General features: G+C 33.1%; 2 protein-coding genes across 2 annotated transcripts; one reads left to right on the forward strand and one right to left on the reverse strand.

The window, feature by feature from the left end:
• Window positions 1-7,944: 7,944 nt before the first annotated feature.
• Window positions 7,945-9,475, reverse strand: LOC113733789 (UDP-glycosyltransferase 75C1-like). Its single transcript, XM_027259965.2, has one exon. It carries the CDS (start codon window positions 9,419-9,421, stop codon window positions 8,030-8,032), a length of 1,392 nt encoding a protein of 463 aa, XP_027115766.1. The 5' UTR covers window positions 9,422-9,475; the 3' UTR covers window positions 7,945-8,029.
• Window positions 9,476-11,600: 2,125 nt separating this feature from the next.
• Window positions 11,601-11,987, forward strand: LOC113735541 (uncharacterized). The gene has a single exon (XM_027262540.1). It carries the CDS (start codon window positions 11,601-11,603, stop codon window positions 11,985-11,987), a length of 387 nt encoding a protein of 128 aa, XP_027118341.1.
• The last annotated feature ends 6,040 nt before the right edge of the window (window positions 11,988-18,027 follow it).

Raw genomic sequence — 18,027 nt, forward strand, 5'->3', positions numbered from 1 at the left:
AAACCAAAATGTTTACTCTTGACTACAGGCAGTCACGAGGGTAAGAAATTAATTGACAAAGGAAACAACGGACTCAGAAAAATTGTTTTGACAAATTTAATCTTATCCTTACCGTCCAAATCTTGGGGGGGGCTTAAGCCCCCACCAGCCCCCCCTTAAATCCGTGGCTGACTGTGATCCTTTGGTTGCACAAAAACCAAGCACGTGGAAGGGCAATAGAGTCATTATGTTGCTTGATTGCTACATTGCTGTCGTGGCTTATGGAACAAATGATACTTGCCTCTGCATAATAATATAAGATGCGTATCCCTAGGATATTAATGGATTATGACATGAAACTACCGCCAATTCTATAGCTATATGAGATGAGATGATAAATTTTCTAGAGCAAGGGAACAAATGGTGCTTCCCTCTGCATAATGATACATATCCCTAGGATATTAATGGGCTAGGACATGAAACAACCGCCAATCTCTATCTATATATGAGATGATGAATTTTCTAGAGCAAAGGACCAAATGATGCTTCCCTCTGCACAATAAGATGAACATGAAACTACCGTCAATCTATATGAGATGAGATGCTAAATTTTCTAGAGCAAAGGAATAAATGGTGCTTCCCTCTGCATAATAACATACATATCTCTACATTTTAAAGTTTTTGTTACCAACGAAGCAGATGAAAATGGAAGCCGAAAAGTGCATCAAAGAGTAAACCGAAACTGCTTCTTATATATGTGTATAGATATATAACAGATTCTTGGAGCCATTTTAATACAATTTGTTTACATAATACAGTAAGACATATCCAAGGATAAGCAATACATATAACTGACAATTTGATGAAGGGTCCAAAACTTGAACTGTGATCACTTCAGGAACTGAGACTCAGAGGCAGACCTCCTACAAGAAACTAATTAATATCATCATCCTTACTCCAAATTCTGCAAGAAATTTCTGAAATTGTTGTATGAAGATCCATTTTCCTTCACAGCCTCCATTGCCATACCTCTCCACAATGACGGAGCCAGGATTTTTTTTTTGGGGGGGCCAAAATTTTTTCCTAATAAAATTATCTTAATATATTATGTTCAAAATAATTTTCTTCTATTTAAATATATAACATCTAAATATATCAAATATTAAATTTAATTATAAAGGTATGTCTATTCATAAATATGCGGTATAGTCATAACAAAAATTAACAAAAAAGATAACTTTTGATTAAATATCTTATAACATCACAAATCATCCAATTTGCACATTATGAGAAGATGCTCTCCAATATGTCACCTATGCAATATATATATATATATATATATATATATATATATATATATAACCATGTAATATAAATGTAACTATTTTCAATTGAAAAAAGATAAAAGTTATGTTAACATAATTTGAAATTTCAATATCTTTTCTTAGAAGTAAATTAAGCTCTACGCTCTTTCATAGAATTAAATTCATCTATGATTGAATCATTGCTAAATTTTTCAGCAACTTCCTTTTCTATATACACAGGTAGACAATCATTCAAGAAATTATCTTGCATCTTGTTTCAGAACTTTGTCTTGATTATTTTCATAATTGAAAATGCCCACTCTGTAGTTGCAGTTGATATAGGAAGAGTACTAACATGTCTAATAAATCTGTCAATAAGAGGATATATCACTGATTTTCTTGTCTTCACCAAGTCTTGACATAACTCATGAATACCAGATAATTCTTGCAATTCATGATGATTTGGAATGTCGAACTCAAAATATTGAAGTTCTATTCTTAGACGTACTAGTTCTTGCTTTTAACAATTATGAATTGGGTCTTTTTAGCCAATTAACAATTATGAATTGGGTCTTTTTATTCTAATACATCACATTGGGTCAATTTAATATGGAACATCAAATTATATGTTTAATTTTTGAAAGTTAAATAATTAGTACAATAAAAAATAAATAACTTTTTCTGAAGAAAAAAATTAATTCAAAGATGACTAATTCACACACACACACACACACACATATATATATATATATATCCCAACTCTCATAATATAAACTAAAATTGTAAAAATTTAGGGGGGGCAATTTTATGTTACACACATATTTACATATTATGAATTTAAAATTTTCAAAACTTAGGGGGGCCATGGCCCCCCTCTGTCCCCCCTTGGCTCCATCATTGCCTCTCCATTTAGCAACATTTTTTCTCATTTCTTCCCCTTTTTCATCACCTCCCATCACAATATCCAAGCACCTCCTGATCTCTCCTCTCTCCACCACCCCTTCTTCATTAGCTTTTGCTCTCACCCCAATACCCCAAACTTCCTCAATCAGCTTTGCATTTGTTGTCTGATCAGATAAATGTGGGCATCCCACAATTGGCACCCCAGCAACAATGCTCTCCAATGTTGAATTCCACCCACAGTGCGTGATAAACACAAGATGCAGCCAAATTAAGGGGAATTAAACGTAAAAAAGGAAAAGAATTAAGTTGTGTGATCCATATTTGAAGTGATAGTCATTGACTTTTGAACAAATACTGTCCACACTGAGAGATAGAAAGTGAGCAATATGAACTACAACACCCTATCATGGACTAGGAGCCTCACAAGTTCTAGTTCAAACCAATTTGTCTTTGAAGTGTAAATAAATGGAGGCATGGTATAAATGAATCTAGATACGGTATAAAGAAATATGAGTGCAGTGTAAAAGAAATGTAAAATAATTATTTTGCTCTCAACTGGGTTGAACCAGAACATATGAGGCCATGATCCCCGTATTACAATTATTATGATGTCAAACTGAATTTAATGTACAACATTGGAGTAAGGTAAAAAAGAATTTAATTAAATTTGCATAGATTTAATACTTCATACCTGGCTGATTATACCAAGTAAAGCAAGTAGCATAATTATGATAAAACTCTATTATGCCATATATAATTGAAATTAAGTAAACTATACCTTACAAAAAAATATATGTAGAGTAACTTGCACATAACCAAATTGTGGTTTCACCTATTGCTACATGGCTTTTCTAACATTTCAAAATATTCATTTTACCTCTTGCGATTTCATGTAAAATGAAAGTTTGATGGAAAATAGCCTTTGTAATGCCATTAGTTGAAATACTAGCATCACCATTACTTAAGCACTAAATTGAACAACAGCCTAACCTCCTTGCATAAAACCATAGGAGATTATGTGGATAATATTCATGCAAATCATATGTGGGTTAAGTGAAAATTTTCCAAAAAATAATCAAATTAACCGGACATTAAAGTTTGGGCAAAGAGGCTATTTAGCATTTGAAGGCAATAAAGAGATGCAAGTTATACTTTACAAGGCATGCAAGTTATCTAGCTTTTTTGTGTGGTTATTCTTGTTGTTTTGGCAAAGATAAAAATTTATTGTCTGAAACTTTAGTATTATCTCACACTCTTTCGATCACAATCAAGAAATACAGCTTCTTTTTGTTTCTTTACTTGGAGTTATCACTTGTTTCCTTGACTAGTAAAATCCATTGTCTTTCGTGTTGTCCATTTGTTACAAGAAGCTTCATTATGACAGTTGTTTTGCTGTATTTTATTTTTTTTGTTGAATTTTACTCCTTTACTATATTATTTATCTTATGGAGAAATGTTGTTACATGAAATCCAACTACTCATATAATTCCATTTATCGAAAACCACATTTGAAACTATCCACATGTGGCACGAGTCTTTCAAAAACATAAATTTTAGAAAACATATATAACTGTTCACAAATGTGTTTTTTCAGCAACAGCAGTAGGGAGGAATGCTTTTGTCAAAATTAACAAAGAGAAAGAGAAAAGAACATGTTTGGGTACGTGAGTTGTAGACTTTGTTAATGATGAAAGTATACCATATTTACTCTCATATGCAGAAGTTAACAAATATATTTAAGTTGATTTTTAGATGTGAAAAGGTTCGTGAAACTATTCAATTTAAATGGTTTTTTTGTTGTGTTATTGCAAATATTGTTTACCAAAAAGTTCGAGAAGAAGAAGACAAGATTATTTTTTTAAAGTTATGCATAAAATAATGTTTGGTTGTCTTTTTAGAATATTTATTGATAGTAATAAACTACGTTAACTACCATGGCTGATTTGGAAGGATGTATATTATGTTTTGCAAACTATGGAGTTGAGTTTATTGAGTAGTTAATATTTCATTTTTTTCCACTAGTTGTTATTTCTTAAATGGTATAATTCTATGAGTTATTATTAGAACTCATAAAAATAGAGATCTACAATTGGTATTAAAAGTCAGACTACAACATTAATCCTAGAGTTTTCCATTGGCAATGTTAGGGCACAAAATTGGTCCCATTATAGAACTCTAATTTTATGAGTTCTTATAATATCTTGCAACTTGCCGAATTGTAGAATTGGAGGAATAAAAAATTACACTTGGAGGAATAATAATCACAAAATTATGCGAGAGAGAAGGGGAAACATGCACAATTCAAAAAATAGAACTCAATGCTTTGCAAAACATAATTACATTAGCACGATGAATAAATGTTCTAAAAAGGCACTTAGACAATATTTTGATGCATAACATGAAATAGTAATCTTGACTTCTTCTTTCAGTTCTTTTTCCGGCTAAGTATTCACAACACAACTAGAAAAATTCATTTAAATTATATTGTTTGAGATACTTTTTCACTTTCAAAAAAAAAATAATTTGCTTATGGGATATGTATGCTAAACTTTTCACCATTAACCAAATCTATAATCTCACCCATCATTCAACTCTTTACGCGTCCCATACAAATTCTTCTTCTCTCCCTCAAATTTTTTTACCTCTTTTGATAAAACCCTTCAACTCAATAACATGCAACAATCAACAATTCTCTCGAAATGCTTCTGTAATATCGTTTTCAATACTATTTGTCATCTTACTGCTGAGATTCAATCTTATGGTTCAATTTTCACCAACTAAATGCACCACGACAAAAAATCACGCAACGGAAAATACTAAGATTCTGCGAACTAATTTACACTAAAAGGCTGTTAAAACTCCAAGAATCGAACATAAGAATTAAAAGTTGGCAGGTATATAATAACCGATGGTGGAATGGTCAAGCTATAGATTAACATAAGGGAAGTTTTGGAGCAAAACTGAAATTTTAAAGATCAATCACCCAACTCTAACGTTTTCCACACCTAAACCAGGACATAGGAACGTTATATACTATTAGAAAATTGATTTAATTTATTTTAATCATATTTCTTATTTTATGTGAAAATAACTAGTTTTTTAATTGGTTTAGTTACTTGAAGTAATAACTAAGGGATTTTCTATTTATATGAGTTTAGGAATTAAAAATTGTTTTCTATTCGATATAAGATTAGCAATTAGTAGTTATTTTTTGTTATTAATTAGGTGTTGGTCAATTAATGTGACTTATAACTAAATGGAGGTTGACATACTACAAAATGGCACATAAGAGACGACATATAGCTTTGTACAAATGAAGTAAGAGAGGGTTCTTTACATAGGTTAAGAGAGAATTCTTGAAAGGTGAGAGAAATTATATAAGGGTTGGATTTGGATTCAACTTTTATTTTTGTGTAGATGCTATTCGCTCATAACGAAGAATGGATGTTGTCTCTGTGGACGTTAAATCTTGTGTGTCATTTATTTTCATATATGTGGCTTATTTGTCATTAACTTATTGTGTTCTTGATGTTTCAATAGTCGTTTGTTTCAGGCCTTAATCCCAACAAACATAATTGTTAGATTCGTGAGTAAAGAATTATATTTTACATTGGTTTGAGAGATTAAGAAATAATAGTTAATATGTAAATAGGGGTGGTCCGAGATCTAACAATTTAAACTTTTAGGTCAATGTTGGATTTCTAACTTATATATTGAATTTCTTTGATGGGCTCTCTCAAAAAATTTTTTTGCTTGACAAGTGGTAGCATATTTTCTTATTACAAGACTGGGTTACTCATTAGCAAACAGATTCTTTTGGAAGTTGGACCGTCGAAATTCTCTTCTTGGTAGTGGATTGAAGTATCAAGAAGTTTGAATGTTGTTTGACTAGGTCCACCAAGAGTTTGGCAGAAGGTCCATTTGGTGTTTGTCTAAAGAGCCAAAGGTTGGTAGGGGTTCGAAATCCAGTTTGGATGTTGAAAAAGTGTGGATCCATGAGTTGAGAAGAGGTGATATCAGGTATTAAAGTGAACTTGTGTTGAGTATTAAAGTGAGTTCGAAAAAAGGAAGAAGTGCTTGTAAATTTGGATTCAATATGAGGGATTACTCATAAAAGAGAAAATTGTTCGGTTCATGGGTGAAGAATTGTTTCCACATTTGTTCTAGAGATAGAGAAAGAGCACTTGATATATAAGTAAGGGTCCGGAACTTAATCGTTAAACCTTTGTGCACCTAAGGGTTTGAGACCTAATTGTTTAAGCCTTTGTGTCAACATTAGATTCTCTCAAATTTTTCTCCCTAACGTGCATATGAGTCAAGCACTCGAGAATCCTACAAGGAATTTAACTGACTGCTACCAAAAATCTATTCTTTTGTCCATTTATGCTAACTAGTTTTGAACTAGACATCAACTTACTCCGACTTCTAAACCACCTATGACTAGGGCTAATGCTGGACCGAGTAGCTTGACTCGAGCTCGCAAGCTACTCGATCAGCAGCTTAGCTCAAGCTCGTTTTGACCGAGTTTGAGCTGATTGATAGAAGTAGCGAGTTGAGCTCAAACTTCAATATTTTCCATTTGAAGGCTCGATGAGCTTAATCGAGTTTTTTATAATATATATTTTAATTTTTTTATATTTATTATTGTGAAATGTCGATAATATTCTTTATTTAAAATTATATGTAAAATATTAATTTTATTACGTGAGCTTGATTAGACTTCATTGAGCTCGAATAGGCTCAATTGAGTTTGATTTAAATTGATTAGATTTAATTAAACTCGAACTAGAGTAACGTAAATTGAAGTCAAGTTCGAGCTCAAACTCGAATTCTAAAAGCTCGATGACCTCGAGCTCGATCTCGAGTTTAGTTATTTTACCTCAATTTAAGTAATACACTGACTAATTAGTAAGTTTTGTTTTATAATGTCATCAAGTATGACTAAGAAATATCTATATATATATATATATATATAAAAAAGGGGACGCACTAACAAGAAAGAGAAGTTCTTGGTTTTCTATTTCCTTGATTACCTGAAACCTACTTATTTATCATGTGCAAAAATTTCACGAGAAAAAACTTATTCAACTGGGGCTATAATTTGTTCAAAATACGTCAGAATTCAATGACTAGGATGTCCTATGTTATTCGGACTCCTCATTTTATCCTAAAGTACCCATGTCGACACGGCACGGCACGACACTAGTACTAGTATGGGATATGTGTCCGACACTTCAAAAAATTTTTGGACAAATTGATCTTTGTGAGGTCTAATTGCGAAGGAAGAGGAGGAGACATGGGTGAGAAGCCCATGGATTGGAAGACCTGTTTCATTGGAATCCTTTTTTTTTTTTGTGTCAAAAAAAAAAGAGCTTGGTCCCACTTCAGGCTCCAACCCTTATTTGGGTTGTTGGGTTATTCCCTATTTTTTGTTACAAGGGTCGAACTCTGATGGATGCTCTAACTAGGTACTACATCACCACCAGGTCGGCTACCTTGGAGGGACCATTGGAATCCTTATTGTACTAGAATCTTTTTGATTTATGACTTGTTGGTTACCTTAGAATTCTCCAATCCTAAGTGAGCTATGAGCTGTATATTGGCCGTACTGTATAATTCTTATGTTTAAGAGAAATTTTGCCGTATCCATGCACCCGTGTACGAGTTTTTAGGAGTGTCCTCGTATTTTAATTTTAGATGGATGATGAATTAGATACTTAGATAGATACCCGAGTCGGAGTAACATAGAAGATGTGCATTATTCTATAATGAATTCCATGAATGACAGGTTACATGGACATAGATTGAAAGGCAGCTCTACTGTGAAAAAAAGGTTCTTTTCCCTATCCCAAACTCTCCAAGAAAAGTTCGAGATTGTTGTGTGAAGATCCATTTTCCTTCACAGCATCCACAGCCAAGCCTCTCCATTTAGCAGCATTTCTTCTTATTTTCTCCCCCTTTTCTCCACATCCCATCACAATACCCAAGCACCTCTTGATCTCCTCTCTCTCCACCAACGATGCTTCATTAGCCTTTGCTCTTACCCCATTGCCCCAAACTTCCTCAATTAGTTTTGCGTTTGTTGTCTGATCAGAAAATTGTGGGCATCCAATCATTGGTATACCAGCAGTAAGGCTCTCCAATGTTGAATTCCACCCACAGTGCGTGAGAAAACACCCTATAGACTTGTGACAGAGTACTTCCATTTGTGAACACCATGGCACTATTATTCCCTTTCCACTCAGCCCATTTTCCATCATTTCCTTTACTTCTTGGTCTTCATTATCCGATTTTCGGATGACCATCAAATAATCCCAACCAGCTTCTTCTAATCCATGGAAAATCTCAATCTTTTGCTCTTTGTTTAACGTCGCAAGGCTTCCGAACGATACATAAACAACAGAGCGTTCTGGCTTCAAATCCAACCATCGAATATAGTCCTGTTTCGGGCTGTCAAATAAGTCACCACCAACAGACTTGTCTGTTAGATCAGTGCCATCAGAAAAAGCAGAAGGAATCAAAGGTCCAATTGGAATCACATTCATATTAGTTATTGCTCTGAGTGATGCCTGCTCTAAGTCATTAAAAGTATTGACAAGTACACAAGCTTTAGTGTCTTGCTCCAAGATTTTTATATGTTCATGGAAAACAGGCACAGTAGAGGCGAAGTATGGATTAGAAGGCATGATTATAGTGGGCAAGTCGGTACTCAAAAACAATGGAAGATTAGGCAATTGTATTGAAATTGAGGGATCAATTTCACGAACACCATCATAAACACCATCCTGGCTGTTGAAGTATCTGAGGTAGATTGCAAATGCAGTAGCACACTGAATCACGAAAAAAACCGACGGTATTTCCATCTCGAAGGCCACTTCTGCCACCCAGGGCAATAAGATTGTGTAGATTAAGCAGGTAACAGGTCGGCCCTCTTCAGACAGAGTCTTGATCAACTCCCTGACGGTTTGGGTACCAAAGTGTTTCAAGTCAGCGAAAAACCTCCCGCGATCGCGCCTTTTACTGGACTCCTCGTCATCGCAACCATCAGAGAAGGTGGCATAGGAAAGACCATTGTATCTTGGAAGGGCCTTGTTGATGCAGCTAAAGCCATGAACGGTGGTGGCAAAGGTGACTCGTGCACCATTTCGCGCGAGGCTCTTAGCTAGCTGAAGAGTTGGGTTGATGTGACCCTGGGCTGGAAGAGCGGTTATGAGAAAGTGCTGAGGCTTCTTCATGATGGTTTTGATTAACAATTTGTGAAGAGATTGTATTTGATGACTTTATAAGTGCCTTGTGATTAGCTTTTATACTTAGTGCTCACAATGTTTGACTTGTCTTGTTCTGTATGTTTAGTGTCTCTGAAAGTTCTCTTGGAAATGGACATATATTGGCTCTATTGGCTGGACTCCTCTACATTGCCGCCCCGCTTTTCCCTTCTCTCCTTACTTTCCAATACAAGTTTGGAACCCTTGTCAAACACTTCAACATAAAAAAAAAAAAAAAAAGATTTGATAATCAGAATTAAATATGTTCGCAATGAAAAATGAAAAACTTATAGTAAATTATTCAAACCTGTAGACAAAGGTATGACTTTCAGTTTCAATAGCATTTGTTTATTTCATTCAAACGTGGAGACCAAGGCAATGATTTTCATTTTGAATAGCACTAGGTTCATGCTGACCGAAGTCTTGAAACATTTTTTTATATTGGCAATCTGGAGTTGGGAACGTTATTTGAAGATCAAGAACAAATATGCAACTTCAATTGACATAATTGGTAATACCATGCCTCTTTTGTTGTATTCACAAGTCAAAAGTTAGCCATTGCTTGTTTTCCAAGTACTATTAGTACATTAATAAGAAATTCGCTTGACACATATAAATTCTATTCCACACGTACAAATACACAGAATTTGAAAGTCGAACGAGAAACCTCGCGGCCACCTAGCTAATATCACTATCAGTTGAGCTTATTCTTGAGAATATTTAACCTTTATCTGCAGATTTAGTTGAGGTAGTAGAATCCCGGCAATCGATCCCTTTGTTTTAGCCATCTGCCATGCAAACATGCATGGAAGAAAATCCAAACTAGTGGATCCTTCATTTTCACTACGTGGATTAACCTAATTTTTGAAGATATGTTGTGACTTATGATGTGGCTCCAACTAATAGATTTACACCTTTTGATTTGGAATAAGGAAAATGTCAAGATAAAAAATGTGTTTTTGTTTTAATGGGCTTGGTGAATTTGGAACAATAATATTGTCCTTGTACTTGAACTGTCATCTTGTTGCAATCGCATGTTTCAGCCGTCTTCCATACTGACCTCAAAAGGAAAGAATGGTTTTTAGCTTTTGGCAAGAACATATATGCAATATTCTACAAATAATAATTGAAAGCCTTCTCTTTTAAGCCGTCCTATCCTTTGGAATCCAATACCAACTTCTTTCTTCCTAACCTTTTGTCAATGTGGTTATCTGCTAAAAATTATGTCTGTGATAGTATCTCAGTAATTTCTATCCTTAATTTCCTGCTAGAAGCACAATAATGGAAGTAAATTATACCATCTATACTTTACATCTATATTTTTCCACCCTTTGAAACTTGTAGTTAATCACAATAATGCTTCCAAGTATCTCCATTGATCCGTTAAACATGGTAAAAGATTTAATGTTCCTTTAGCCCAAGCATGGGAATCTTTTATTCTTAAAGTATGCGAAACTCAAATAATTACTAGATCTTAAAAGTTAATGTAACACAAGAAAAGTTAAGAGTAAATCTTATATATAATGACGTGTATACACTATCACGGTTGAATATACAACATATATATAAAATTTGAATTATATGTTATGCATCTAGAGTGAAAGTGTATACACTGTAAGTGTATAGAAGATTAATCCAAAAGGTTGAACATAAAAAGACTAATACTAAAATAAGTAGTTGAGTCAAAGTTTAACAGTAAAATAACATACGCATAGGAGTGAGTTAGTATCTATTTAGTTACTGACATTATAAAATTATAAATCGACCTTTATCATGCATAAAAAACATTATGAGGAGGAAGCTGTATTTGGCAATTCAAAGTATGATATAAAAAAAAAAAAAAAAACTCCTTTGTTAGTTTAAGGACTAATTTATGATAAAAAATTATTTAATAATCAAAAGTCAAAATACACAGGACCAGGGACACATCCGTTGTTTATCGTGACACATATATTTACACATGACCCTCAGCCCTCAGGTTTTCCTTTCTGCACCCAATATAAGCATTGGGCCTATCCTGTGTGCTGATGATAGAGTTGGGCCTCAAATAATTGGATCAAATCAGAAATGTCAAATGAATATAGCTGAAGCCCCTTACAAAATTGGCCCTTAAATCTCGAAATCCCAAAAATCAACAGCGACACTTAAAATGGGCGGTACCACCCAGCAGCAGCTCCACCTCCTCCGCATACTCCTCTCCTGCCGGAAAATCACAGCCCAGGTGACGAAACCCATAACAGAATCCATCATAGCCATAGCTTCCACCACCGAGCCAGAGTTCTTACCTCAATTAAAGGCCAAGCAAAATCGTTTCCCGAGATCCCACAATTTCATGGACGCCAAAATCGCGACCAGAATCGGCGAGAAACTCGGACTCCGGCTTAAAGAAATCGGGGTTTTGAACGTCGAGATTGATTTCAACGAGGAGCTTCTTAGACCCGTTCATCAACAAAAATTGGTACGACCCATATTTCAGAATGTTAAACGAGCTGGGATTAATATTTCCGGTGCTGAGAAGTTGCCGTTCGGAGGATGAGATCATGGATTTTGACGATGATGATCCGACGGTGTAGATTGGGTTTGCACGAATTTTCACTGCTACTTAGGTGTACCAGAGCAAATGTACTATGATTTTTTTTTTTTTGGAGTGGAGGAGTCATGTATAAAATTTAGTTTATGATTTGTTTCTCATTATGCACTAGTTAACTACTATTATAGTAGTTCTCCACTAGTTAACTATAGTTTTGTTTGGTAATATATGTAAAATTTTTTTTGTTTTAGTATTTGGAAATTGAAACTTAATAGGCAATAAAGATGAACGAGTATTAAAATTATATAAAGAAGGGATGGGTTGGATTAGGGGCGCAAACGAATTGAGCCAAGTCGAGTTTTGATGTAATTGAGTCGAGTTTTATTTTAATTTTATTGAACTAAAGCTTGATGAGTTGATAATTTTGAAATTCGAATTCGAAAAAATAAAAATAATTATTTTATATTTTTAAAAAATAAATAAAATAATATTTTCTCAATAAATAATAAAATATTAAGAATATATATAATTTTATTATTAAAATAAAAAAAACATATATATATATATATTTATATACTCAAACTCGTGAGCTACTCGCGAGCTAATGAGTTTAATATTTTAAACTCGAGTTGGACTCGAATTTGATATTGATCAAGCTCAACTCGAGTCGTTTCTGAGTTGCTCGGTTCATTTGCACCCATAAGTTGGGTGTTGTAGAAGGAAGGAGTGTGAGCGAAAAAGAGTGTAAATAAGACATCTTCTTTACAAAAAAAGAAAAACTAAAAAAAATATTACAATTATGTGAGCCAAAAAAAAAGGTAGGATTGTTAAAATTATGTGAAAAGTTTTGATTGGTTTGGATTTTACTTCTTGAAATTACAAGGAATAATTATAATACGGAATGATTAATTGGCTTTTGCGATCAGTTTAGAATCAAGGTCACATCATTTGAAGTTCGATTCTAGATGTCCACATAAAAGCTAGGGATGGCAATCGGGTCCAAATCGGATTGGCAGGTGGGATTGAGACTCGGATATAACAGAAAATCCATTGGCCCGAACATGACCCACCAACCCGAAACGGGATCAGGATACCTAACCTAAATCCAAAAGTTTCAGATTGATGGGTCGACCCAAAATTATCCGAAACTTAATTTTAATTTATTAATTTACCACTGTAATTTCTAATAAAACCAATTTCGCACAAGACTAATTACATAATCAAGTAATAAAATTTTAATAAATAATCTCAAACCAAATCTAAAATAAATTAAAACACTGTGTTTTATCCCAAACCAAATATAAAATAAATTAAAACAGTATAAAAATAAAAAATAATATAATACATTATTTGTCCAAATATATAATAATTTCAACTTTACACAAGTTAAATAAATTCATTTAGGATTAAGTGATTAATGCCTTTGGAAAAAAAATAATAACTTAGTTTAGTTAGATAAAATAATTTTTATTTTTATTAAATTATTTTTAATTCGTAAACGGGTTATCAGGTCATATTGGGTCACTCACGGGTTGACTCGAATTCAACCCGTTTTTTTTTCGAGTTCATTAGATTCGACCCGATTCTGACTCGAACCCGCGAAACCTCAACCCAAATCTATTAATTTCGTGTTAAATTCGTATCGTGTTTTCAGGTCGTGTCGAAAATTATCGCCCCTAATAAAAGCTACACTTCTACATGAGAAATAATGGCTGATGACCATTGTATTTCCCCCCCCCCCCCCCCTTTTAAGAGGCTCAAGTGTCATTGCATAGCTATAATAGTCTTAGAATTTATTGCTGCCCATTTGCTGCCCAACTGATGTTGTTGATTCCCAATAGCTTATTCTTAGTAGTTGTCAAATGAACCCAATGATGGTTTTTCATCATATTACCATCCATCAATTGGGCAGGATGGCTTCACTTATTTGTGATTTGACCTTGGAATCAACTGAATTTTAACTCAAGAACCCATTAGCAGGTTTCTTAAATTTCAGCTGGCATACAAAGGCTGCTAAATCACATTTTACCTTGTGCCCAAAAAGGGTCCTATACTGATTCTTGATTAATTACTAGGCATGTCAAATAATTAGTTCAAATCCAAACAAAAAATTTTCCGATCATGATGCCACTGGCTGGGTGTCGCATTACCATTCTTTCTTTCAACAAATTTAAAGGAAAAAAAGGGAGCAGTTGGGCTGTTAACCTTTTCAATGTAATCAAAGTGAATGAGAATATTTCTTTCGATTATATAGAAACAAAAAATGTAGTTGGTCTGTTGTACTGATCCGCCAGCATCAAGTGGATAGGATGAAATTGTTGTAAGGATGTCCTAATCCAGCTTGGATGGCCCATCCTCGCTCCCGTGTAAAAATAAGCACAATTGGGTGTGAGCCCATATGTTGTTTCATCCGAATAATGACTGCCAAACTAGCACACAGATTCATATTTCAATGCAAAATAATACTTATATATTATAATATAGAATAAAGTATATGAAAAAAGCAAAAAAAAATTTAAAGAAGTGTATACTTAACATGTTAAAAAAAGGTTTATTTCGTAAGTACAAAATGAACTTTCTTAATTTTAATAGCTTAAATAAGTTGAAACCAAATTTTGTTAACCTATTGTCTGTCAATATACGATAACAATTTGAATAAAATAATTTAATTTATAATGATTTACATGATAGAGCAATTGTAAACTTATTTATCAATATATCATGTTACACCCATACATCAAAAGTTTTAACATTAAAAATATAAAGTATAACTAATTCATTTTCCTCAATTTTAGAAAAATTTTCTCTCATCTTATAATCCTAAAATTGTTGAGTGCTTATAGAATAATGTTCTACATGAATTTTAATATAGATTTAAAATAATCTTTTGTAAGATGTGTTTTTAAAATTTTCAAAATTATTAAACACTATCATCCTTTTCATCATCTCTTACCTGTTAACTAGCTATCCGCTGCCTTCTACGACTTTCAGGCATTTTACCACGATGCCATCCTTCTTGTCATATCCCTACAATCCTATTCTTTCATCTCTCCAATGTTGTTAAACTCGGATCAGATAGTGATTCGACTAAACTATTGGATCAGGGGTGAACTAGTCGGATCGATCAGACTATTCTCAAAAACCCGTTGACATCAACATGAGATAATAATAATTTTATATTTTTATAAGTTTCAGAAATATTGAAATTATGTTCTTGGTTATATTCGACCAATCATACAAAATGTTCCAAAAATATTAGACTTATAATCAAATATACACCTAATAATTATATATAAAAATGTAAATTCATGACTAAACTATGTCCATTTCCCAAAACTAATTCAAAAACTAAATTAAAACAAATTAATGCAAGTTGGAATCATTGATGCTAAATTTATAAGATAATAGAGATGAAATATCTTGATTTAGAAATCATTTAGGAAAGTGAGTGATTTTGGTATTTACATGAAGGGGGTGGCGTTTTCATATTCCTATTAATAAATAAAAGTGTTACAATTTTGATAGTTCAAATTATGTTTGAGAAAAATAAGAAAGAAAAGTTTGAGAACCAGGTCAACCAGTCGAATCGAGACACAAGTTTAATCGATTTTTGATGGTTTTGACTGGTTTTTGACTAAAGTGGTTTTGTGCTATAAACCAACTCCGAAAGAAGGCCGGTTCACAATCTAACCAATCGAATCGATCGGTCCGATCCGGATCTAACAACACTGCTTCTACCCTCTTTCCATCCAATCTTATAGTAGTTTACCTTTCTTTTTCGACTTTTCCCACCGCTCTTTAATTCTTTGCTATTCTCTTTCTCTCGCCTACAGTTAGTCTCGGACTTTCTATTTTCGCCACCCAATTTCCTATTCTTTTCCCTTCACCATTCTCGCCAACCCCTTTAAATCCATAATTTGTTTTTTAGGGTAGTAGTACTTTGTTTTCTATTTTGTGATTTCATAATTTAGAATTCACAAATGGTACCATTATTGATATTTTAAATCGATGACCAATGAATATTGTTTTCCTTTTGTTTTCTATATAATTTGCCCTTTTAGTTAGGATTACTAAGTTGAAAATAAAATATTATTATTTACTTTTTTACTTTTAGTAGGGTTGGTGAATTTTCTCTTTATTTATCCTCACATTGATAAATTTCAAATCAAATTCCTATATAAGTGGGCCACTTCTTACTTTTAAATTCAAAAGACATGAAAGGATATATAACAATTAAAAAAAATTCAAAATTCTATATAAAAAAAAAAGAATGAGAAGTTATAAGCATTTTGATTTAACCATTCTAAAATCTCTTACTGCAATACATATAGATATAGATTTCTATCTGTCTAACTATTAGGGCAAAAACTTAAGTAGACCCAATCTATAACCTCACCTATAGATCGATTAGTTCAAAATTTGTCATATAATATCACCAAATCAAACATTAAATGCACAATAAAGATATGGCAAAATTTGGATTACTAAGTTTCGTAGATAAGCTCTACCAAGTTTTTGCCACCTATTAGGAACCAACCCATAAAAGGAAAGGAACCCCCTAAAACTCCCATCCAGAAAAAAAAAAGAAAAAAAAGAAATACAAAGAATAAACACATTAAGGTAAAGTGAAATTGATTGCTCCAAACAACCATGATATCATTTGTTTTTTACAAAAAAAAAAAAAATAAAAAACTATGATATCATTTTTTATTTCTTTTGTGCCTTATTGATGTAAAGAATGAAAGGTATCGACAATATTGAGAAGAATGTACTGTTAGTGCATTAGTTTTGCGAAGCATATACTCACTATTGCAGAAAAAATGCAACAAAATCACGTAATCGTCTACAACTGGATATACTAGGATGGACATTGATCATTTTTTCTCTCCTGCAAAAGTTCTATAGTTCTACCAGTGTGAAAAGGATTGGAATGAAAACTGTACTCGAATATCCTCTTCACCTAATCGTATTACTAAAATAAACAAAATCTTGCGAATTCGTGTGCATATTGTTGTTTGCAATATTGATGTCCCAAGATTGATTAGCTTATGTCAGGCACAAGGAATTGAGTTATTAAACAAGTGATAAATTGTTGAAAAGTTCTTGAACCATAAAAGAGTAGATAGGTCTTTTGTTTCAAAACGTTTACGGCACTTGTTTATAGTTTGATTAGGATGGCTTTAATTCAATTTTTTTTTTTTTTGATAAAAGAACCCGTAGCCGTTACCCAAAAGTGTGTACTGAGTAAGCTCTATTCCGTGTAATAGTTCGTTAATCACGTGAAGGGATAAGACGCACTAGACAAATCCTATGTGATAGGCAGATATTTCAAAAAAGGTTCGAATCCGAATTGGCAAGAAGATATAGTACCAACTCCACAATTTCCGCCAAATCAAGGGACTTAATTCGAGTATTTGGCCACGCCTGTTTCAACTTGGATTATTTCGTTGGGCAATTTGGCAACGATTGCTTGACAGATAATTTTAGTGGTACGGATAAGGGAAAAAGCTTTCCCGCTGTTGCAATTTGCAAACCAGCTGTGGCAAACTTGTTGATCTAGACAGACAAGGAAAACAATAATCGGGGCACATATCATTCTACGAGCTTGAATTTTTGAAAGATTAGCAGTTCGCAATTGGGCTTATATATATATATATATATATATATATATATATATATATATATATATATATATATATATATATATATCACTTTGTAGAGTGATTGTGATAATAATTGAATGTTCATGTAAATTGTTCAAAATTCAAGTGTTTGTCTCATAAGTACCCACTCGTAAAACAGAGTTCATGCATTCGCTTTTTCTGAAAAATGAAGTTAAATCAGAGAAATGTCTAATGTCAGAGGTGATAACAATGGATGTGCATTCAAATGGTAAACCAAGTGCAGAAAATGTATACCAATGAGTGTGGACATATTCCTAGTTGGATAAGCCCAAGTTTTATGCAAATGAGACCTGTTAATTAATGCTAAATTGATTTATTTCCGCATTCGACCAATTTTGGCGTATGCTCCAAAATCTAAGAAA

The sequence above is a fragment of the Coffea arabica genome, chromosome 3c (genome assembly GCF_036785885.1).
Source record: "Coffea arabica cultivar ET-39 chromosome 3c, Coffea Arabica ET-39 HiFi, whole genome shotgun sequence".
Lineage (NCBI taxonomy): Eukaryota > Viridiplantae > Streptophyta > Magnoliopsida > Gentianales > Rubiaceae > Coffea > Coffea arabica.